The following is a 25,649-nucleotide window of genomic DNA, read 5'->3' on the forward strand; positions in this document are numbered from 1 at the left end:
CATCTGTTTATTTTGATCTACAAAATCTCCTCATGCAATGTTGTACAACTCTTTTACAGCAAAATAGTTAGAGTTTGTGTTCTGAAAGTATTTTTGACCTTGGGTTATTTTGAAGAGTTTATAACAAAATTCATTCTCTTTGGGGATTTGTTGGTAGAGGAGCTAGAACCTTAGATGTGTTATCTCTACTTAATCTGATACTTGCTACATTTCTGGTCCCTTTTCTTTCCACTTTTTACTTGGATCATTATGTTCACTCACACTGGTCTTTCAGAGTTTCTTGAAAATATCATGGTAGTTTCTAAACAGCATTTGTCTCTCTAGATTCTTCATTCCATTAATCTGTATATATCTATTTCCTTCTAATCAGTTTTTAAATTATCGATGCTCTTCATTATCATTAAACTTATTAATTAATATATTTAATAATTTTCCTGAGGAAATCTCAAAAGAATATAAACCCAGCTGAACTATCACCTGATTATAGAATCCTTCTCTGTGTACTCACTATGAAGTATCCTCCAAAATATACTCATAGCCCTCCATTTCCATTAACTAGTTCTAATAATTACTTTCTGACTTTTTTGTTTATTATAAATTAAATTAAATTAGTTATTGGCTGTCTCATTTTCTTCCCTAACCATCTTGATTTGGCTATTTGGAGAAACAGAAGCTCTTGTGTTCTACACTTATTCAACAAATACTTATTAAAAAAACCTAATAGGTGCCAACCATAATTAAAACAAAAGTTCTTCCCTCACTGACATCCAGTCTAGAGAGGGATATGGGAAGTAACAAAAGTCAAGTGGTAATTATACAAAAATAATTATACTTTTGCCCACTGTTACTAGGAAAATGAAGATGTTAAGATAGAGAATAATGGTGGGAATGGAAGAAAGTTTGAATACAGTCATTGAGGGAGAGGATTTTCTGAGAAAATGCAACTTAATCTAACTACTACTGGAAGTTGGAGAGAAACAACCTCGTGAAGAGGGCGAGGGCTCATTTTGAGGTGAAAAAAGCAAAATCATTGAGATCAGGAAAGGCTTGTGTGCTTCTAAGACTGATGCTCAGTGAGGGACAGGTGAGGGTTCCAGCTGTGTTTGTAGAAGTGGAGGCAGCTGCAAGCGGATCGGATCAGGGAATCCTAGGACATGATGAGGCGATTCTGAGGCAATGAGAACTAAGGATATGTATAAAGCAGGACAGTATCATAATCTCTAAACTGTAAATAATCTGAATCATACATCAGAGTCTATAGTTTTAAAGGTGCCTCTGGCTGCAAGGGACAATTCACAGGTTAGTTTCCATGCATGTTTGAAAGAATGACCTCTACATAGGAAAAACACACCGTATTCTCAGCATGACAGTTATTTGCCATCCAATGTCCCCTGTTTCATCCAAAGTTTCTTCATGGCAGTTTTCACCTCTGCATTCCTCAGGGAGTAGATCAACGGATTTAGCATGGGTGTGATGATTGAATCAGACACAACCATTGCTTTGTCAATAGGGTAAGTGACTACAGGCCTCATGTACAAGAAAATACATGGCACGAAGAACAACACAACCACTGTGAGGTGGGAGCTGCAGGTGGAGAGGGCTTTGCGCCGCCCTTCAGAGCTGTGAGACTTCAGGGAACATAGAATGACAGTGTAGGAGGCAATTAGGATGAGGAAGATGGCCACACACATCACCCCACTGTTGAGGGTGACTAAGAGGCCCAGGATAGAGGTATCCATGCAGGCAAGTTCCAGCAACTGAAACAAATCACATAAAAAGTGGTCCATGACATTAGGACCACAAAAGGGTATTTGACACATGAAGAGGAGCTGTATTGCTGCATGAAGAAATCCCCCCACCCAAGCCCCTGCCACCATCAGGCGGCACACGCTAGGACGCATGATGCTCGTGTAGTGCAGGGGCCTACAGATGGCCACGTAGCGGTCATAGGCCATCACGATGAGCAGGATGATCCCCACACCGCCAAAGAAGTGTGCTGCAAAGAGCTGTGTCATGCAGCCTTCACGGGAGATGGTAGTGCTCTCAGAGAGGGAGTCCACAATCATCTTGGGGGTGATGACAGAAGAGAAGAAGACATCCGAAATGGACAGGAAGGTAAGAAAAAAATACATAGGTGATCTAAGACTCTGACTTGTGATTATGGTGACCACAATGAGTAGATTTCCCAGTACTGTGGCCACATAAATGATTACAAACACGGCAGAAGATATTTTCCGCAACTCTGCATTCTTTATAAGGCCCAGAAGAATGAAATCTGTCACATTGTTTTTATTTTCCATTTAGCAGGTGCTGGTATGAGTTCCAAATGAGAGTTGAGAATCCTAAAAAAAGTCCACATATGATTTATAATTAGTGACTAGTTGGCTTCCTATACTTCCAGGACCACTGGAAACTGTTTTTTTTTTTTTTTTTTAACTCATTTATTCACCATCCAAACATTTGGCTTTTAAGAATGTGCTAAATAAAGAATTTAAAACACAGATACTTCATTAATACAAGTTTCCCCAAACCTTTTCTCCCATCTTTCTAAATAGTTGTTCCATGTCAAATAGGTTTCTCTTTGTCCTTCTCTTACCTTTCTGATTGTTATAATTAGTGGCCACATTTTTGAGTCCCTAACTTATATTTGAGGCAACTCCTCATCACAGGCACTAGAATAATCCTATTATTGGATTTATTTTATATAAAAAGGAAGTGACTCTTATAAAGTTTGGGAAACTTAACCGAGGTTGCATACCTGGTGAGGAGGGAAGACAAAATGTGGACCATATTTTCTGACTCCACAATCAGTGCCTTCAAACATCAGTATTGCTTTTCTAGGAGTTAGACTGTGAGCTTATCATTCATCAATCACTCATTTAAGTATATTATAATTATTTTCCTATTTAATTTACAAACAATCTGGTGTTGTGGGTTATTCTTCTCTGCTTTCCTTTTTTTTTTTTTTTTTTTTTTTGGAAAATTACTGTAATTCTTTTGAATTTTTTTGCTTAACTTCTAAATTGTAAATGATCATATACCTGAAAATAATGATTATATATTATTGACTAATATTTTGTTCAATGATGAAAATTACAAACCATGATGGTCTAACAAAAATCCATATGCCTAGTACAACTGAGTTGGACCTGGAATCAGCCCAAGCCATTCCTTTCAGTTTCTCTGTCCCTTAAAAGCAGATAAGGATTCTAAGTATAACAATGATGGCAACTAAACAACTAGATTGGAGGAATTGTCTAACTGTGTTGCTGTTCACTGTGTCAAGTATGTTAGATATATTACCTCATATAAATCTGAAGGTACCATATAAGGTAGCAGACTGTATTACTCCCATTGTAAAGAGAAACGGAAGCCTTGGGAAGTTAAATCTCTAGAATAAGGTTTTATGATTATTTTATTGTGGAGCTGGCACTTTAATCACACAGCTCAAATTCTTACCTACTATGTTCCACCACAGGAGAAGAGAACAACAGATTATTTGATGTTCAAGGGGAGTTACTACTGCAACCAAGATGAAAGCTGCGAGATGAAACATGTCTCATATTACAGGGAACTTTTAAGCAGAGGTTGAATTCAATATTTTAGGAATTTTGAAAAAGGCACTGTTATATTTGGACTATACGCTCTGTGAATGATGAGAGTTCACTCTTGCTATTCAATAACTCACTCCCCACCATCCTTTACACAAAGTGTGGAGCAACCACAGGAGACTGGGGAAATGCCATTTACTACTTTATCTCATCCTCTCCCTCCCAGCCCAATAATTGAGGAATTTCTTGCAACTTTACTTGTAAAGTAGAAAGAGCACTGACCTGTGAGTCAGGAAATGAGAAGTGTGTTTAATTCCAGGTTGCGTCACCAATGTAGTCTGTAAATTTAGGTATGATGCTGGAATCTCTGAGTCTTGGTTTCCTCATCTGCACTGTAAAGAGAGTTGACTAGATGAGTGACAACAGGACTGACTATGTTCTTTTCAAGCACACTCATTCTTATTTGCATTAATTGTTTATGCTTCTGGGTACAATTTCCTTAAGGGATGGCTCATTTCAAGTTCAAAATATCGAAAGCCCCTTCTCTAAGTAAAAGTCTGTGCCCTGTCTGTCCTTAAGGGTTGGATCCTGCAGTGACTCCCTGTTGATAAAACACAGAGTTGAATTTCCCACCTGACATTCAACTCTAGTTACCAGCCCCCCTCCCTTACTCACTGGACTTTTAAATTACTAGATAAAAGACAATGATAGTTATTTTGGATCTAAGTAGATTCTTCAATATAGTCATGTCAAAATGAAAACATTAATAACAATAATTAGCATTTATTTGTCATAGTGACTTTGTCACTTGCTCAAGGGTTAGTGAGTGGTATAGTTTGGATTTGAATTCCAGGAAACTTGACTCTGAGTGATCTTTCCTTCTCAATTTTATTTGAATATATGTGCATATATAAATTGTAGAAGATATATATATATATATATATACACACACAAAGTGTGATTTTTTTCCAGTGAACTCTTGAGTACTTAGATGGCCTATGAAGCTCTGTGAGCATTCAACTGGACAAGCAATTTTACCACTGAAGGCCTTCAAAAAAATCCTTAATACAAATGTCTTCCATATTCCTTTCCCTTCTGGTAAAACTAGGACTAGTTAGTAAGAGTACAACTAACTTCACTAGAATCTTTCAGAGTGAAACTGGCAATAATACTGTAATTTTAAAAATTAGGTTCTGAAGTAACCACCAGCATCACCACCACCTCCATTACCACCACCAGCATGAAAACCACCATCATCACCACCACCAGCAGCAGCATCACCACCAGTGTCACCACCACCACCATCGCCACCACCCCAACGTCACCACTGCCACATGCATCATCATCATTGATGCCATCATCACTACAGCCATTCCTGTACACCTCAATTTAGTAGTCATATTTTGACACTTAGAGATGTAGAACAATTGATGTCCTTCTTAAATAAGAACAATTAACCAAACATAATATTGATAAAATATTACAGATTTTAAGGAAAGTAACATATTTTTTATTTAATCAATGATTAGAGGCCAAGTAGGGAATAAAAGAAAGAAAAGGTCTTGGGGACAAACAAACAAACAACATGGAGAGAGAGAAAGTAGGAAAGAAGAATGAAAAGAGTGTGGAAGACACAGATATAGGCAGAGAGAGGCAAGAGAGAGAAAAACAAGGGTGTAGGCAGGGAGAAAGAGAAAGGGAGAAAAAAAGACAAAGAGAAGAAAAAAGGGTATCAGAGACTTTCCTAGCAGCTATTTCCAGATGTATTATGTTTTCCCATTCTTGCGGCCTATGAGCACTCTTTGGAAAGTGTAATGTTATTTACCCAATATAATGGGTAATGTTATTTACCCAATATATACCCATATAATGTTATTTACCCAATATAATTGGTTAAAGGCTGGGTTATTTAATTTTTAAAATATTTGCTCTAAAGGGTACAAAAGTAGTTCAAGCAAAATTACTTGGTCTAACTGAAGGTAGAACTCAAATTCATAACTCAAAGTTTCTTGCTCAGAGAATAAATATTGCTCACAGATAAAACAATATTTACAGATGAGGAAGAGGAGACCAGACTGGAGAAGGAAGAGAAAAACAGACCATAGGATGAAGAGGAAATGAGACCAGACAGGTATTGAGTGAGAATTATTACCATACTTTAGGAGACATACTTTTAGATATATATGTAATCTTTCAATAAAATTAATTCAATTGCTGATTTTATATTTTGAAAGTCATTTCTATGCTATAATTCTATACAATAACTAAAATCTACATACCACTTACCCAAATAATAAGGTGATTCTTGGAGCTTAGTCTTTACCACAATTTAAAAGTGGACAGCTGTGTGAAGATTCTAAGGCCATCTGAGGTATAACCTGAGATCTTCTTACCACATCCAAGATGATTCCCGTGAAGTAAATTCTTCAGAGAGTCAAAGAAACAGTTGAAATTATTTCAACTTGACGTTTCTAACTGTGGAGGCAAGCTGCCCAGACAGAAATGGGGATAAAGTCATCCAACTATTAACTTTTGGTTAAATTTTAGGAACTAGAATTCTATTGTTCACGTACAAAAAAAAAATTTAAAGTAGAAGGCAGAATAATCTATGAGACTAATGAGAAAATAATCCTTCTGAGTCAGCAAGAATATTTTGATTAAGAACAGTTTCCAATTTTGAACAATTGCTACAGAGTAGCCCAGTAGAGCATTTACCTAATCATTTCATCTTCCTTTATAAATTCTAGGTGACAGTATTTTTAGCTGAATGTAGAAACGGTTTTTGTTCAGCTTCTGAGGAGATACGTCATGAATATTTGATCCCCACTGGCTGACTGACCTGGGTTATTTGAGCAGTTGTGGTACAGCTAGACTTGCATCATTCCAGTTGCATCCCTTGAGGTTGGTTCTCCACTGATGGAGGTGCTAATCCCTGCTCCAGTGAATTCTCAGCCACCTACTTCAATAACTGGGTGTTCTCAGGGGCAAGAAAATCTCTGGGGCCAGACCAACATGCTAATCTTACACAAGCAGAAAACTAGACCATAATTTTAACAGTGTAATCCTTTATTTCTGCACCATGATCTGTACCTGAACTACAGGATGACCACAGTCTTACAGAAACTACAATGTATGTTATATGAAGTATCCTGAATCGAATCTTGTCTCCAGATTCCACTTCCCACATAGGAGTCATATGTGAGCCCAGGAAGTTGCCACTGTGATCAGAAAAATTTTATCAAGGCAGATAAGTTCATTTTAAGTGTATCCAATTTTTTAAAAAAGGTATTTTCAAGTAATATTTTGCCATTTCTGACTTAAGGAATTACAGCTTTAATTCCTTCATGTTATAAATTTCTTTAATGAAGTTGCTGTCTTGGCACCCATTTTTTGGCCTGACATAAATTGTTTAAATCCCCATCACATCCAGTCAGAAGGCCTTCCTTCCATATTCTTCTGAAAGAAGATTAAAGTGGGTTTCCCCTAAAGAACCCTAAATTTTGAGTCAGAAAAGGAATAGATTGCATTTAGCCTAGGCTCTGGAGGTGGGTACGTGGATATATGTGAGGATGAATGACATATAATGATGGGAAGAATAATGACATGTTCCACTAACTCAACCAAACCACTAATGTAATGAAGACTTATATGGTACAAGAATAGTATTAGTAGAAAGGCTATTTTAAATAGGTTTGAGGATTACGTCCAAGGACCACAATCTAGCCTGTAGTCATAGTACAAATAACTGTCAGACATACCTCCTGGTGTTTTTAAATGGATTTATACTTACATAGATTTTTTAAAAATTTTCAATACAAATTGAAATGGTACAAATGATTTTTGTTACATGATGAACTATGTAATGTTGAAATCAGGGCTTTCAGTGCACCCAGAATCAGGATTGTGTACATTGTACACAATAGGTAGATTTTTATCTTTCACTCCTCTCCCACCCTCCCCACTTCTTAGTTTTCCATATCCATTGCTGCAAAAGACATTATTTCATCGCCTTTCACAACGGAGTAGTACCCCTTATATATTAATATTAACACACACACACAGACACACCCACATCACATTTTCTTTTTCCAAACATCAATTGATGGGCACTTAGGTTGATTCCATATCATTGCAATTGTAAATTGTGCTACAATAAATATTAATATGCAGATGTCAGTTTGAAAAAAGAACGTTTTCCTTTGGGTACACATTTGTAATGCAATTGCTAAGTCTAACTTAGTTCTTTGAGGTATCTCCATCCTGTTTTCCATAGAGGCTATAATGGTTTATATTCCCACCAATAGTGTATAGGTGTTCCCTCTTCACCACATCCATAACAACATCTATTGTTTGTTGACATTTTAGTAATGGCCAGTCTGACAGGGGTAAGGTATATCTCACTGTTTTTTTAATTTGAATTTCCATAACGATTTGTGATCTTGTGCATTTTGTTCATATTTTCTTCTCCATTTGTCTTTTTTTTTTTTGGATCTTTTTATGTCTTTCACCTATTTTTTGATTGGGTTATTTGATTTTTTTCTTGCTGATTTGCTTGAGTTCTTTGGATTTAGGTTACTGAGTGTGAAATGCTTGATTTCATTAAGTGGGATATTTGATAGTTGCTATCTCTGATATTTCACTTTAACACTGTTGTTTCATTTTTATTGTGAAGGTACATCCTCATACTTTTTTTGCTTGTGATTATTGCTTGTGATTTTTGCTTGTGATTTTCTTTCATAGTTCTTAGAGTAATTTTTGTGAAACCATGGATAAGTAAAAAATTTGTGTTATTTTCTATGTGAGTTCTGTCATGGAGCCAGAGCAGCGCAGAGAGCTCGAAATATCAATAAAGTGTGTGGGAAGGATGAGGTTAATGAAGAAGTTCCATTGTGGTGGTTTTAATCTTCAAAATGAGCTATTTGGGCCACCTGAGACTAAGGTAGATAATGATGAGTTGAAAATTATAGTGGAAGCAAATCCATCTCAACCTACCCATGAGATGCACTATATTAAAAGCCCCAACTTAAGCATTGTAAAAGATACCCATGTGACAAAAATACTTGTACCCCCTTAATATTTTGAAATAATAATATTGCCAAGATTTACTTATGGAAATGTACTTAATAAAAAAAAGCACACCATTGAATGACAATTAATTTTAATCATCTACAGAAAAGTAGTGAACAAACTGGCAAGTGATCCTAAATTATAAGATCACATTGTCAGAAAAACTCTCAACTATACAACAAGGAGCATAAACCTAAAACTAATGTTAAGCTGTTTATTTGACTGACATTTGTCAAGTTATTAATCCTCACATAATCAAATATAAAATTAATGACTTCACTATAAGGTCCAATTCAATGTTTTTATTCTGTGATTATAATAAAAAATCATCATAAGGTTTTAACAATGGTCTGAATAATCACATTATTGTGGAATTTCCTTCTGTGTTGATGAGAGAAAAAAATAAAGAAACATAAAGCCAAGATGGCTACTGTATTCTGAAATATTTTAAGGAGGTATTTAAGGAGGTATCTAATTTACAATAGAAAATTAAAGTACAAATAGGAGCTAGTTACAAAATGCTTATTTTATGTTATTTAAAAAATTATAATTATTTATCTGTTTATTTTGATCTACAAAATCTCCTCATGCCATGTTGTAGAACTCCTTTACAGCAAAATAGTTAGAGTTTGTGTTCTGAAAGTATTTTTGACCTTGGGTTATTTTGAAGAGTTTAAAACAAAATTCATTCTTTTTGGGGATTTGGGGTGGAGGAGCTAGAACCTTAGATGTATTATCTCTACTTAATCTGATACTTGCTACATTTCTGGTCCCTTTTCTTTCCACTTTTTACTTGGATCATTATGTTCACTCACACTGGTCTTTCAGAGTTTCTTGTAAAATATCATGGTAGGTCTAAACAGCATTTGTCTCTCTAGATTCTTCATTCCATTAATCTGTATATGTCCTTTTCCTTCTGATCATTTTTTAAATTATCAATGCTATTTATTATCATTAAACATTAATTAATATATTTAATAAATTTTCCTGAGGAAATCTCAAAAGAATATAAAATCAGCTGAACTATCACCTGATTATAGAATCCTTCTCTGTGTACTCACTATGAAGTATCCCCCAAAATATACTCATAGCCCTCCATTTCCATTAACTAGTTCTTCACTGTGCTGCAAAGAGCTGGGTCATGCAGCCTTCAAGGGAGATGGTAGTGCTCTCAAAGAGGGAGTCCACAATCATCTTGGGGGTGATGACAGAAGACATTTTTGTTTATTATAAATTAAATTAAATTAAATTAAATTAGTTATTGACTGTCTCATTATCTTCCCTAACCATCTTGATTTGGCTATTTGGAGAAACAAAAGCTCTTGTGTTCTACACTTATTCAACAAATACTTATTGAAAAACCTAATAGGTGCCAACCATAAATAAAACAAAAGTTCTTCCCTCACTGACATCCAGTCTAGAGAGGGATATGGGAAGTAACAAAAGTCAAGTGGTAATTATACAAAAATAATTATACTTTTGCTAACTGTTACTAGGAAAATGAAGATGTTAAGATAGAGAATAATGTTGGGAATGGAAGAAAGTTTGAATACAATCATTGAGGGAGAGGATTCTCTGAGAAAATGCAACTTAATCTAACTACTACTGGAAGTTGGAGAGAAACAACCTCGTGAAGAGGGCGAGGGCTCATTTTGAGGTGAAAAAAACAAAATCACTGAGATCAGGAAAGGCTTGTGTGCTTCTAAGACTGATGCTCAGTGAGGCAGGGGTGAGGGTTCCAGCTGTGTTTGCAGATGTGAAGGCAGCTGCAAGCAGATCGGATCAGGGAATACTAGGACAAGATGAGGCGATTCTGAGGCAATGAGAACTAAGGATAGGTATAAAGCAGGACAGTATCATAATCTCTAAACTGTAAATAATCTGAATTGCACATCAGAGTCTATAGTTTTAAAGGTGCTTCTGGCTGCCAAGGACAATTCACAGGTTTAGTTTCCATGCATGTTTGAAAGAATGACCTCTACATCGGAAAAACACACCATATTCTCAGCATGACAGTTATTTGCCATCCAATGTCCCCTGTTTCATCCAAAGTTTCTTCATGGCAGTTTTCACCTCTGCATTCCTCAGGGTGTAGATCAACGGATTTAGCATGGGTGTGACGACTGATTCAGACAAAGTCATTACCTTGTCAACGGGGTAAGTGACTACAGGCCTCATGTACAAGAAAATACATGGCACGAAGAACAACACAACCACTGTGAGGTGGGAGCCGCAGGTGGAGAGGGCTTTGCGCCGCCCTTCAGAGCTGTGAGACTTCAGGGAACATAGAATGACAGTGTAGGAGGCAATTAGGATGAGGAAGATGGCCACACACATCACCCCACTGTTGAGGGTGACTAAGAGGCCCAGGATAGAGGTATCCATGCAGGCAAGTTCCAGCAACTGAAACAAATCACATAGAAAGTGGTCCATGACATTAGGACCACAAAAGGGTATTTGACACATGAAGAGGAGCTGTATTGCTGCATGCAGAAATCCCCCCACCCAAGCCCCTGCCACCATCAGGCGGCACACGCTAGGACGCATGATGCTCGTGTAGTGCAGGGGCCTACAGATGGCCACGTAGCGGTCATAGGCCATCACGATGAGCAGGATGATCCCCACACCACCAAAGAAGTGTGCTGCAAAGAGCTGGGTCATGCAGCCTTCAAGGGAGATGGTAGTGCTCTTAGAGAGGGAGTCCACAATCATCTTCGGGGTGATGACAGAAGAGAAGATGACATCCGAAATGGACAAGAAGGCAAGAAAAAAATACATAGGTGATCTAAGACTCTGACTTGTGTTTATGGTGACCACAATGAGTAGATTTCCCAGTACTGTGGCCACATAAATGATTACAAACACGGCAGAAGATATTTTCCGCAACTCTGTGTTCTCTATAAGGCCCAGAAGAATGAAATCTGTCACATTGCTTTTATTTTCCATTTAGCAGGTGCTAGTATGACTACCAGATGTGAGCTGAGAATCCTAAAAAAAGTCCAGATATGATTTGTAATTAGTTACTAGTTGGCTTCCTGTACTTCCAGGACCACTGGAAACTGTTGTTTTTTACTCATTTATTCACCATCCAAACATTTGGCTTTTAAGAATGTGCTAAATAAAGAATTTAAAACACAGATACTTCATTAATACAAGTTTCCCCAAACCTTTTCTCCCATCTTTCTAAATTGTTCTTCCATATCAAATACGTTTCTCTTTTTCCTTTACCTACTTTTCTGATTGTTATTATTAGTGACCACATTTTTGAGTCCCTAACTTATATTTCAGACAATTCCTCATCACAGGCACTAGAATAATCCTATTATTAGATTTATTTTATATAAAAAGGAAGTGACTCTTATAAAGTTTGGGAAACTTAACCGAGGTTGCATACCTGGTGAGGTGGGAAGCCAAAATGTGGACCATATTTTCTGACTCCACAATCAGTGCCCTCAAACATCAGTATTGCTTTTCTAGGAATTAGTCTGTGAGCTTATCATTCAGCAATCACTCGTTTAAGTACATTATAATTATTTTCCTATTTAATTTACAAGCAATCTGGTGTTGTGGGTTGTTCTTCTCTGCTTTTCTTTTTTTAGAAAATTAATGTAATTCTTTTGTATTTTTTTGCTTTACTTCTAAATTGTAAATGATCATATACCTGAAAATAATGATTATATATTATTGACTAATATTTTGTTCAATGATGAAAATTACAAACCATGATTGTCTAACAAAAATCCATATGCCTAGTACAACTGAGTTGGACCTGGAATCAGCCCAAGCCATTCCTTTCAGTTTCTCTGTCCCTTAAAAGCAGATAAGGATTCTAAGTATAACAATGATAGCAACTAAACAATTAGCTTTGAGGGATTGTCTAACTGTGTTGCTGTTCACTGTGTCAAGTATGTTAGATATATTACCTCATATAAATCTGAAGGTACCATATAAGGTAGCAGACTGTATTACTCCCATTGTAAAGAGAAACGGAAGCCTTGGGAAGTTAAATCTCTAGAATAAGGTTTTATGATTATTTTATTGTGGAGCTGGCACTTTAATCACACAGCTCAAATTCTTACCTACTATGTTCCACCACAGGAGAAGAGAACAACAGATTATTTGATGTTCAAGGGGAATTACTACTGCAACCAAGATGAAAGCTGCGAGACAAAACATGTCTCATATTACAGAGAAATTTTAAGCAGAGGTTGAATTCAATATTTTAGGAATTTTGAAAAAGGCACAGTTTTACATTGATATTTGGATTATACACTATGTGAATGATGAAAATTCATTCTTGCTATTCAATAACTCACTCCCCACCATCCTTTACACAAAGTGTGGAGCAACCACAGGAGACTGGGGAAATGCCATTTACTACTTTATCTCATCCTCTCCCTGCCAGCCCAATAACTGAGAAATTTCTTGCAACTTTACTTGTAAAGTAGAAAGAGCACTGACCTGTGAGTCAGGAAATGAGAAGTGTGTTTAATTCCAGGTTGCGTCACCAATGTAGTCTGTAAATTTAGGTATGATGCTGGAATCTCTGAGTCTTGGTTTCCTCATCTGCAATGTAAAGAGAGTTGACTAGATGAGTGACAGCAGGACTGACTGTGTTCTCTTCAAGCACACTCATTCTTATTTGCATTAATTGTTTATGCTTCTGGGTACAATTTCCTTAAGGGATGGCACATTTCAAGTTCAAAATATCGAAAGCCCCTTCTCTAAGTAAAAATCTGTGCCCTGTCTGTCCTTAAGGGTTGGATCCTGCAGTGACTCCCTGTTGATACAACACAGAATTGAATTTCCCACCTGACATTCAACTCTAGTTACCAGCCCCCCTCCCTTACTCATTGGACTTTTAAATTACTAGATAAAAGACAATGATAGTTATTTTGGATCTAAGTGGATTCTTCAATATAGTCAAGTCAAAATGATAACATTAATAACAACAATTAGCATTTATTTGTCATAATGACTTTGTCACTTGCTCAAGGGTTAGTGAGTGGTATAGTTTGGATTTGAATTCCAGGAAACTTGACTCTGAGTGATCTTTCCTTCTCAATTCTATTTGAATATATGTACATATATAAATTGTAGAAAAAAAATATATATGTATACAAAGTGTGATTTTTTTCCAGTGAACTCTTGAGTACCTATATGGCCTATGAAACTCTGTGAGCATTCAACTGGACAAGCAATTTTACCACTGAATGCCTTCAAAAAAATCCTTAATACAAATGTCTTCCATATTCCTTTCCCTTCTGGTAAAACTAGGACTAGTTAGTAAGAGTACAACTAACTTCACTAGAATCTTTCAGAGTGAAACTGGCAATAATACTGTAATTTTAAAAATTAGGTCTGAAGTAACCACCAGCATCACCACCACCTCCATCACCACCACCAGCATGACAACCACCATCGTCACCACCACCAGCAGCAGCATCACCACCAGTGTCACCACCACCACCATCACCACCACCAGCATCAGCACCACCATCACCACCACCATCGCCACCACCACATTGTCACCACTGCAATGATCATTATCATCATCAATGTCACCTTCACTACAGCCATTCCTGTACACCTCAATTTAGTAGTTATATTTTGACACATAGAGATGTAGAAGAATTGATGTCCTTCTTAAATAAAAAGAATTAACCAAACATAATATTGATAAAATATTACAGATTTTAAGGAAAGTAACATATTTTTTATTTAATCAGTGATTAGAGGCCAAGTAGGGAAGAAAAGAAAGAAAAGGTCTTGGGGACAAACAAACAAACAACATGGAGAGAGAGAAAGTAGGAAAGAAGAATGAAAAGAGTGTGGAAGACACAGATATAGGCAGAGAGAGGCAAGAGAGAGAAAAACAAGGGATTTAGGCAGGGAGATAGAGAAAGGGAGAAAAAAAGACAAAGAGAGAAGAAAAAAGGGTTTCAGAGACTTTCCTAGCAGCTATTTCCAGATGTATTATGTTTTCCCATTCTTGCTGCCTATGAGCACTCTTTGGAAATCAACCCATATAATGTTATTTACCCAATATAATTGGTTAAAGGCTGGGTTATTTAATTTTTAAAATATTTGCTCTAAAGGGTACAAAAGTAGTTCAAGCAAAATTACTTAGTCTAACTGAAGGTAGAACTCAAATTCATAACTCAAAGTTTCTTGCTCAGAGAATAAATATTGCTCACAGATAAAGCAATATTTACAGATGAGGAAGAGGAGACCAGACTGTAGGAGGAAGAGAAAAACAGACCATAGGATGAAGAGGAAATGAGACCAGACAGGTATTGAGTGAGAATTATTATCATACTTTAGGAGACATACTTTTAGATATATATGTAATCTTTCAATAAAATCAATTCAATTGCTGATTTTATATTTTGAAAGTCATTTCTATGCTATAATTCTATACAATAACTAAAATCTACATACCACTTATCCAAATAATAAGGTGATTCTTGGAGCTTAGTCTTTACCACAATTTAAAAGTGGACAGCTGTGTGTAGATTCTAAGGCCATCTGAGGTGTAACCTGAGATCTTCTTACCACATCCAAGATGATTCCCGTGAAGTAAATTCTTCAGAGTGTCAAAGAAACAGTTGAAATTATTTCAACTTGACGTTTCTAACTGTGGAGGCAAGTTGCCCAGACAGAAATGGGGAAAAAGTCATCCAACTATTAACTTTTGGTTAAATTTTAGGAACTAGAATTCTATTGTTCACGTACAAAAAAAAAAAATTTAAAGTAGAAGGCAGAATAATCTATGAGACTAATGAGAAAATAATCCCTCTGAGTCAGCAAGAATATTTTGATTAAGAACAGTTTCCAATTGAACAATTGCTACAGAGTAGCCCAGTAGAGCATTTACCTAATCATTTCATCTTCCTTTTTAAATTCTTGGTGACAGTATTTTTAGCTGAATGTAGAAACGGTTTTTGTTCAGCTTCTGAGGAGATACGTCATGAATATTTGATCCCCACTGGCTGACTGACCTGGGTTATTTGAGCAGTTGTGATACAGCCAGACTTGCATCATTTCCCTTGCATCCCTTGAGGATGGTTCTCCACTGATGGAGGTGCTAATCCCTGCTCCAGTGATTTCTCAGCCACCTACTTCAATAACTGGGTGTTCTCAGGGGCAAGAAAATCTCTGGGGCCAGACCAACATGCTAATCTTACACAAGCAGAAAACTAGACCATAATTTTAACAGTGTAATCCTTTATTTCTGCACCATGATCTGTACCTGAACTACAGGATGACCACAGTCTTACAGAAACTACAATGTATGTTATATGAAGTATCCTGAATCGAATCTTGTCTCCAGATTCCACTTCCCACATAGGAGTCATATGTGAGCCCAGGAAGTTGCCACTGTGATCAGAAAAATTTTATCAAGGCAGATAAGTTCATTTTAAGTGTATCCAATTTTTTAAAAAAGGTATTTTCAAGTAATATTTTGCCATTTCTGACTTAAGGAATTACAGCTTTAATTCCTTCATGTTATAAATTTCTTTAATGAAGTTGCTGTCTTGGCACCCATTTTTTGGCCTGACATAAATTGTTTAAATCCCCATCACATCCAGTCAGTTTTGGCCTGGTTGTTTGTGACTTATACCCCACTTGTTCCTCACTTACTAACCCACAGCCCAATGTACCCCACAGCTTCTGACTGTGATAAAACCTAACGGTCAATGCCAGAGGCAACTAAATCAGTCCTCTCTTTACTTGTGGGTTTTCTTCAATCTATCCAATCACAACCCCCACAAGAAGACCTGAGGGATGATGTCCATGGACCTTAATAAAGGCATAGCCACACTTGTCAGCATTTGCTCCCCTCCTACTGGTTGAACTCCCTGATGCCTCTCGACTTCCATGAGTCTCCTATGGGCACCACTAATCTCTTTGGAACTTGTGAGTAATAAATTTCTTCTATTTCAAGCATTTTGGTTTCACGTTATCATCATGTCTCATGTGACACACACATCTCTAACCCTAACCTTCTTTCCAATCAGGGCTCTCCTAGGAAGTGGCTGTCTTTGCAGGAATAAGCTGATGTGGATCAAACAAGAGCCACATGTGTTTAGAGACAAGGTGGAGAGTGCTAGAAGCAGCCTGCACATGTCGCTCTCAAGGAGAAGACTGAAAGCTGCAGGAAGGTGTCCACCTGTGAATATACCTTCTTGGAGAGAGCTTTGCAAATCATCTTAGAAGTCATGGGAGACATTCTGAGTGAAGGAGAGGGAGACGGAGTGATCCACTCACCAAGATCAGAAGGTACCTGGGGAAGGATAGGAGGAGAGAATCCCAGGACTCCACACTCCCCTGAAGAAAACATGATCCAAACTTGAGGGTTCCCCTGGACACCGTAGACCTCGGGAATAATCAGGTAGTAGCTTGGAGACTGTGCAATAACAGTGCACTGGAGAGCAGGCACGACAGGACCCTCTGGCTTCCGTTCACAGTGTGCAATTTAGTAAAATATTTTATACCATAGTAAATAAAAGTGAATTCAAATTCAAATCAAAAATATCTATAAAAATAGAGGAAACTATGGCAAAATTGATTTATAACCTTTCATTTGGGAAAGCTTTACTAATAAATATTCAAAGGCATTTGGAAGTGAGAGGGTCTCAGAAGAAGATCAAGCAGATGGGAGAGTTGAAAACTGAGGAGAGATGAGAAATGAAAGAGTATAATAAAAGTGGTAGTTTTCTTGAAAGTGTGGTGAGGAGAGGGACTTGTGCTTTGTATCTTGGAATCTCTTATGGTTATGAGTGTTGATGTGAAGCCTTTAGTTATTCAAATACTCCAGCTTCATGTTCTCAGGGGAGCTCAGCTCTCTATGATCCAATGTATTTGATAATGTCATTGTACACAAATAGTATTTACTCCTCAACATACTAGGATAGAATTTGCCAAAATTTCAGAATTGTATGGTAGAACAGTGATGCAGAAGTGGGCTTGTGCGTCAGCTATCACTCTGTCCCAGGGTTCCATTATATTTATTGTGTTCAAGAGAGAGAGAGGGATTGGAGACTTCAAAGTGCTGGGAATCTGAGCCTCCCTGTGTGTTTAGTGTGTTGGCATCCCATAGGGAAGTTGAAGTGTACATATGTATTTGTTTTTACTGGACAAATTTATTAATAAGAATGATAATCATACACACTGAATATTAAATCATTTACAATGAAGAGATTTCTAATAATTAAATAAATAGAAAAATGGATCAATGCTTAATATATACAACATAGAGTATGTTGGTTATATAAAATTTTGGGAAGAATATTACATGATTTTGGAGCCAATAATTGTTTTGCAAAATATGAGTAATTTTAAATCAAGAATAATAGTGGCTAGCATATGTAAAAATTTTAATCTTTATATAAAAGTTTGATATTAACATTTATAACATCTTAGCATTTTAGCATTTATAACATTAATAAAATAACCATTAAATTATATTTCATTTAAATATATTTAATTCATTTAATCCAGAGATCCTTAAATAAAAAGCAATCATGGGAAATTCTTTACATTAAATAGCATTGAATTTAAAAAAAAAACAGAATTTACACTCTGCCATCTCAAAATATCAGAAAGAAACAAATTCCTAAAGGGATTTAAGACTGTATATTTGATACATTGTAGTTTAAAAGAATCCAGACATTATAATACAAAGACTATGAAGAAAATGTGCTAAGAATAAGTTAACTAAAATTATTGATCAAGCTTGGAAACCGCTTGGTTTTGTTACCTTTACCAGCTCGGGTTGGAGCAGAAGTGTCCAACCAATTTCCACTCCAATCGGTTATTATTAGGGGTTCCTGTGACCAAATAGGGGAAGCTCTCATCCCATCTTCCTAGAGGCCTGGGCCTCCACACAATGCGCCCCACAGAAACCACTGTGCTGGTTTCAGATATCAGCACCGTGAGTTAACCTCGTAGCACTGATGGTACAGTGTTCTTCCTACATGCTCTGGCGTATTAGAACTTGTCTCTCATGCTGGACAGCAAGAACAGAAATCTTGGCAATTGTTAGTTCTTCAGTAGCCATAAAAGCTACATAAATTTCTGTGGCTGCCCTTCCTGCTGGGAAGCAATCCAGACAGTTGATTTTGGAAGTGTTTGTGGGCACCAGAACTTTTGCCTGGAACATCCACTAGTATTTTACATGCTTCCAATGACAGTGCATTTTTAACATGACTCGGTATCCTAATTCTTAACTCGTCTTTCTCTTTTTCCTCTTCCAGGCCCTATCCTGGAAACATTTCTTCAATATCACACTGGAAAAATTCATCCAGACCCCTTCCAATAGTCATCATTCTTTACAATTTCCAAACTAAACAAAAAGCAAAAATATTACTAAAATATAAATTTCACATACCTTAAGTGGTAGGAAATAGTTGCACGATATCATTTTGCTTCATGACCCTATTAAGCTAGTTACTGAAGTGATTTACTAATAGTTGCATCTGTGGCTGTCACATCTGAGTTCACTGTTGGAAAAGAGGTTAGTATTATAACTATTTATACTATAAGAGCATCAATCTCGTTAATGTTTGATATCCAATAGAACACCAAGGTTACATCTATAATGTTCTCCAATGCTTGAGAATGAATATATATATATATATATATATATATATATAGTGACAATAAGTTGGATTTCCATTACTAGCTTGTAATTGTGTCATTATCAGATTGCACATGATGATAACCTAGGCAGTCATATCCCTGAGGGGCTGAGATGTCAGAAATGACACTAATGTAGGCATTTAGCTCTTTAGCCTTTCAAATGACAAAGTTGAAGTTGATAAGAGATTTTGGCTGAATACCAAGGCTAGGGCTGAACTTTAAAGAATCTCCATTTAAAAAATCTACTACAAGGGCATGCCTCAAATCATGGTTTGGATGTGGAAAAGTCATCACATGTAACCAAAATGTTTGTACCCCCATAATATCCTAGAGTAATAATAAAAGAAAATAAATAAATAAATTGAATATTTTTTATGGAAACAAACAAACAACAAACAAAAAATCTTCTACAAGTACTCCAATTTTAGAAACAATTGTCTACGTATTAAAAAGATATCCTCTTCTTGCACGTATATAAACAATGAAAAATCTCAAGGAACACACAGTCCTGAATGAGGATGTAGCTGTGTCCCTGCTCTGTGTGACAAGAAGATACTTTGTGCAAAGGCAGAGGGGTGGCATGGATTCATAGATAGGAGAAAGGCACGAGGCCTCAGTCACAGTTCTTGACTGGACAGGGCAATGGGGACAGAAACAGCATGAAGGTGGTTGATGTAATAAGTTTACATCAGCTTTCACTTTGTTGGGGAAATTGGGGCCTGTGAATAGGGGCCATTTTGGTAGTTCAGTGGTAGGATTGAGCTCTAAAGCTTCTTGCCAAGAAAGCATTGGCTGCTAGAGATTATCCCTGGGCAGTTGAACCAACAGTGCCTGTTAGCATGGAAGTAGTTTTGGTAATCAACTTTTTAAATGATTAAACCATTGATGGCATCAGCCTCAGATACCAAGATACAATGCCAGAATATAGTGACCACAGTTGGACATACACCTCAGGGAATGCACTTCTCCTTTTCCCAGTTCACCAGCCAGAGGCAAAGGCTGGAGTTCCAAGGAATCTGTAAGCAGGGCTGACTTAAAGAATACATCATTGTCATCACCTCAGCATAGTTCATGATCCCAAAAATTTACAACCTAGAGAATCATTTGGCATATGCATCTTTCGTCTATACATCTCTAATGGATTCTGTTGGATTTTAAAAGATGAAATAGGATGAGGGTAAATCTATCTTTGATTAAGTAATCTGAGCTCTTCACTTTAAGGAATTTCTTATCAGTAAAAGTATCTTCAGATAGAATCTGACATTTTTTTGGCATCAGATCCATTTAATTCTCACTGTTCTGGACATTTATCTATTTATTGAGCTGTCCAACAAATCCGTAAAAGAGTAAAGTTGATATATCACATTATTATTTTTGAAACAGGAGATCTTATTCTACTTGGCTAGGCTTTTGAATCCATGCTATATTCTAAGAAACAAAGAACTCTAAGATATTATATAATAATTTTAAGGTTTTTATTATTATGCCTCTGTTAACCTTTGAGAATCATCCTTAATTAAAGTAGGCATGTAAGGTAGAAGGAAATATTTTTATAAATTTGCTTTTTATTAACAGAAACATAATCAAATACCTCAAATCTAAATTCTACATCTCATATTTGAACATTATTTAATAAATAAGGGTAAGCCTTTATTCATCAAAGAAAATCTATTTCTTTTACAGGACATTTGCCTTTCTTAGTTCTCAAGAAATTTTATTTCAAATATGACATAGATCAAGTGACTAAGTACAGACATTTTAAAACTGACATTAAGTGATAAGCCCAGGGGAGTCTGTGAATTACAAATGTATCCATGTACTTAATTAAAGCAACAATAAAAAAATATTCAATTACTATTTTTCTCATAGTGTGCATATAATAATAGGTCTGTTAACAAACCTTCCATCTGGCTCCTTTTTTGGTACATAGATAGATTGCATTTCCTGGACCTTTGTGCAATTGCATGATATAATATTATTCGATAAAGCTGTATATTGGCACAACCTGCAATGCATTCCTATCAATTACATTCCTAGGAGATACTTTAAAAAATGTTCATAGTTGCCTTGTTCATAGTAGTCAAATATTCATTGACAGGAAAATGGATAAGCACATTTAAATGATAACACAATAGAATATGGTACAGCAATGAAAATGATTGTGGAACCACATTAAACAACTCATACTTAACTTAGGAACTTAATTTTGAGTGAAAAAATTAAATACATTCTTACAAATCTATGAATAAATTTAAGTTTCTAAACCAGGTAAAAATTTTAAAAAACCCACATATATGTAACAATGATAATTCAATTTCAAGAAACAAGATAGTTATACATTAAAAAATAAGAATATTGGTTACTTCTATCATGAGGCAGAATAGGAAATATATTAAAGTAGATTTAGTCATCGGTAATATTTAAATTTCGGTGATAAATAGTAAGTTTGCAAGTACTTGTGCTATTTAAATAAAGGTAGAAAAAGAAATACTATAAAATAAATAAAATTAACTAGTTTGGAAATAGGTGACTCTGGTAGTTGAAATTTTATTACAAGAACTGAATTTTTCTGCTTGTGTGTTGGCTCATCTTTCTTTGGTGTTGGTTCCAGTTTCGATAGGCTGTCTCCACACATGATAAGATTATAGGAAGGAATTCTAGGCCTGTCTTTTTGGAACCCTAGTAGGAAAAAAACTGAATGACTTTTCTCAATAATCCAAAGGAAAGTATGGAGTTTGCATCTCATTTGCTACTAGATTCCTGACCTGATACTTCTATCTTTGGAGACATACTTTCTGATTGACCCAGAGGGAGTCATATTTCCATTCTTGGGAGATAATCCTACCAAAGCCATGTAGACTGAATGTGGAGAACTTGTGGTTTCTCAGAGGAAAATCAAGGTTTAGTTTTTCAAGATAGAAAAATGGGCACGGACAATCAGGGCCCCAAGACAGATTGTACAAGTCATCTTTAGCCCTCATTATGCAGCTGGCTGGATGTATTTTCAGAGATGTTTAGACCTCGTGCAGCAAAACAGCGAATCTCCTGCAAAGGTGGATGCATCCTCACTGTTGGTACTGCCTTCCACACTACATCAGGAAAATATCACTTTCTATTGTGGGTACAACATGAGATTTTCAATGTCCCACATGATGTCTCTCAATGCTGTTGATTGTGCTAGGAAATCACAGCTCTGAAAGAGATTTCTGGAGGGGTATTTATTGTGTCCTAACTTCAGATCTCACTTCTATCTGCTGCCTTCTAAATCAGTGGTCAGTTCAGAAAGAATCAGAAAAGATTCTTATTTTATTTACCCTTAGAGAGTTAGTTTTTGAGAAAGATTGAATATAAATTTGTTACTCAAATTCTTTTCTAATTTGGTTCTTTTGTTTTATTCATCTGTTTATTTATGCAATGATTGATTATTAATTGCGTGCTATAATTAGTCGATTATAAATGCTATGGTAAATATGGTGGAGAACACAATAGTCATGATATCTACCTTCAGTAAGTGCCAAGAATTGATAGAACTTGCTAAGAGTTTGAGGAATAAAGCATGGATTCTTTCCTGGTTTCTGACTGTTACATAAAATTGTCCTATTTTAAAGCTCTCTAGTTATTGATCACTTCATTCAGGACCTGGACGTATGTGAGTTTCAGACATAATCCCCATGTAGTTTTCTTATCCGTAACATTTACGCACACCTTGCAAAGTCAATCTTTCTAAAATTTACTTTCTAGGATTCTTTTGAAGTTCGTATGACCTTATACTTTGTTCTTGATTCACTTGTCTTATCTCTCTACCTGTTTTTTTTTTTTTTTTTTGGTGGGGGGGGATGACCACATACAACTTCATTATTTAAAGAGTTACTTGCAAATAATTTTCAATGTGAATTCTGTAACACTGACCCCAAATTTATACTTTACAAAAAATTCAACTGTCTACTGAAAATTTTCCCATGAATATCCATAGCTACCCTTAATTCAACCTTCCCTCATTACCTCACTATTATTTGTTCTTTACTTTTATTTCTTTGAGGCAGGGTCTTGCTTAGTCACCCAGGCTGGAGTAGAGTGGCAGGATTCATAGCTCACTGCAGCCTTGAACTCTTGGGCTCAAGGGAATATCCTGCCTTAGCCTTCCAAGTAACTGAGAATATGGGCATGTGCCATTACACCAAGTTAATTTTTCTTACTTATTGTACGTATGGAGTCTCGCTATGTTGTGCAGGCTAGTCTTGAATTCCTGGCCTCAAAAAATTCTCTCACCTCAGCTGCCCAAAGTCCTGGAATTCTAAGCTCAGGCTGAGGAGCTTAGAATTAATAGCAAATAATGCCATTACTCAGCTAGTACAAATGTCTTTCATCCTCATACTTTCTAATACTTCCTGGTTTTTAACTTAGGGTAGTGTAAGGAAAATGTTTAGAAAGAGGAAAAGATACAGAAATACCAGTCATTACAGATATTAATAATGAATTTACTATATATGTAACCTGGTCAAGCAGCTTAACTTTTCTGAGTTTCTGTTTTCTCTCATGTGAAATGTCATTGTTCATACCCGGTTTTGTAGGCCTACTGTTAATATAGGAAATAAAATGAATGAAATACAAGCCTTGGAACGAAACAATCTTTCGAATTCAAAATTCATTTTCTGTGCTCCAAGCATGTGAGAATTCATCATTGTTGTGTGGGAAAAGAAGGATGTATTATATGCCTTAAGGTTTATTACAGTTTTTTGACATGGAAGAGTATGGAAAATTCTGTAATATTTTCTCTTTTTTGGATGGAAGGCAGCTGGGCAGGAGAAGCCCTCCCTAAGAACTATGGATACCAGAAACTTAGACGAGATTATGTTTAACAGATAAAGGAATGGTTAATAGAAAATAGTAACCTTGACAAAGCTTCTAGAGAATGCCAGCTTTTCCATATACAAGTGAAAGGTTTGAATAAAATATTAATGCATGGAATCATTCCCTACATGTTTCTTAAATGGCATCATAAGAATGTAATTTGCAGTTGACACACATCTGAGCTGTATGTAGTTTTAAAATTGGACAACTACTCCTAAGAATATACTCAGAACAAGCAAGAAAATGCAGAGTTCAAACACTTGATATAAAAGATGAAAGATATTATGCTATACATGTGGCAGGTACATTACTAAATCTACCTTGGATACAAATCTCCCCTTTTGCTCACTATTTGTCCCTGCCCCACCTTCTTCCCCATGTCATCTTTTCTACCCTCGACAATGCTCCTGCTCTCTGTCTAGTAAGATTTGGGAAGAGGGATAATTAAACATTAATTTCATGACATTGGGGGAAACCAGATATAGGAAGTGTACATATGGGTGTTGGATTTTATGATGACATTTTGGTCTTCAGGCCAGGCTACTTTTTAAGGCATCTTGTGACCAGATAGCAGGAGTCGTCGTGGGATTCAGGTACACAGGGTGAGGAAATCAAGGTGGGTAGGTCATATCACCCTTTAATTTGGACTTGTGGAGGATAAAGCAGCTTGGGACAATCTGTTTTCTTTTGCACAGAGAATGGAAATTCTGCATAGAAATTGAGTATAGAGTTTCTCCCAAAGATAGAAATCTGATACAACTGATTTCGATAGTTTGAGTAGATTATCAGAGACTTCTTAGCAATGTTTCTCCTTGTGTCGTCTGCAGGACAATGCAGAGGGGCACAAGGAGCCACCTGACACTCTGTATTTGACCCTCATCTCTCCTCCACCTTTTGTTAATTGCTTTTCTTTCAGTTTTATTCTGTTACCTCCAACACCAACACAATACATTTTGGAGGGGCAGGGCAACATAGCCATTCTAAAGTTGGACAATCCTGTTGGCAGAGTTGAGGTCACTGCAGTAGTTATTATATTATTATAGATGATGTGCTATATTACTGGGGCTGTTTTGTCTCTGGATTATTGTAGCAATTTTTGTGTCTGATTCCTTTGAAAACCTGAAGAAAAGTGTTAACAGTCCTCTGAAAAAAAAATGAGTGTACAGTCATACACATAGAAATCTACCCAAATGTGCATCAATACCAGGAAACCATGAAATATGTCAAGGCTCTCCTTCGACCCCTTACAGGCCAAAGATTCATGTAAAACCACAAGAAATTCTGTATAAGATCTTTTTATGAGAGTAACAGTCCCAATGTGTTTTATGGCAGTGTCTTGCTGTGCAGAGTGCAACATGTATAACTCCATCTTGTGGAGCTGATTCACTAAGTTATTCCAAATAGCTCTCAGACATTTTTTTTTTTTTTGTAAAGAGAGCATATTTGTCTATCTACCATACATAATAGATAGAAAGTAAATTAACAATGTGAATGTCTTTTTGCTATCAGAATAGTACTAAAATAATCAGGAAAATT

At 36.3% G+C, this 25,649-nt stretch overlaps 2 protein-coding genes across 2 annotated transcripts; both read right to left on the bottom strand.

Moving 5' to 3' along the window:
- Window positions 1–1,370: 1,370 nt before the first annotated feature.
- Window positions 1,371–2,300, bottom strand: LOC105884145 (olfactory receptor 4C6-like). Its single transcript, XM_012787864.2, has one exon. The coding sequence runs from the start codon at window positions 2,298–2,300 to the stop codon at window positions 1,371–1,373; it is 930 nt and encodes a 309-aa protein (XP_012643318.1).
- An 8,334-nt stretch (window positions 2,301–10,634) lies between these two features.
- On the bottom strand, window positions 10,635–11,564 carry LOC105884110 (olfactory receptor 4C6-like). The gene has a single exon (XM_012787823.2). The coding sequence runs from the start codon at window positions 11,562–11,564 to the stop codon at window positions 10,635–10,637; it is 930 nt and encodes a 309-aa protein (XP_012643277.2).
- Window positions 11,565–25,649: the final 14,085 nt, after the last annotated feature.

The sequence above is a fragment of the Microcebus murinus genome, chromosome 4 (assembly GCF_040939455.1).
Source record: "Microcebus murinus isolate Inina chromosome 4, M.murinus_Inina_mat1.0, whole genome shotgun sequence".
NCBI lineage: Eukaryota > Metazoa > Chordata > Mammalia > Primates > Cheirogaleidae > Microcebus > Microcebus murinus.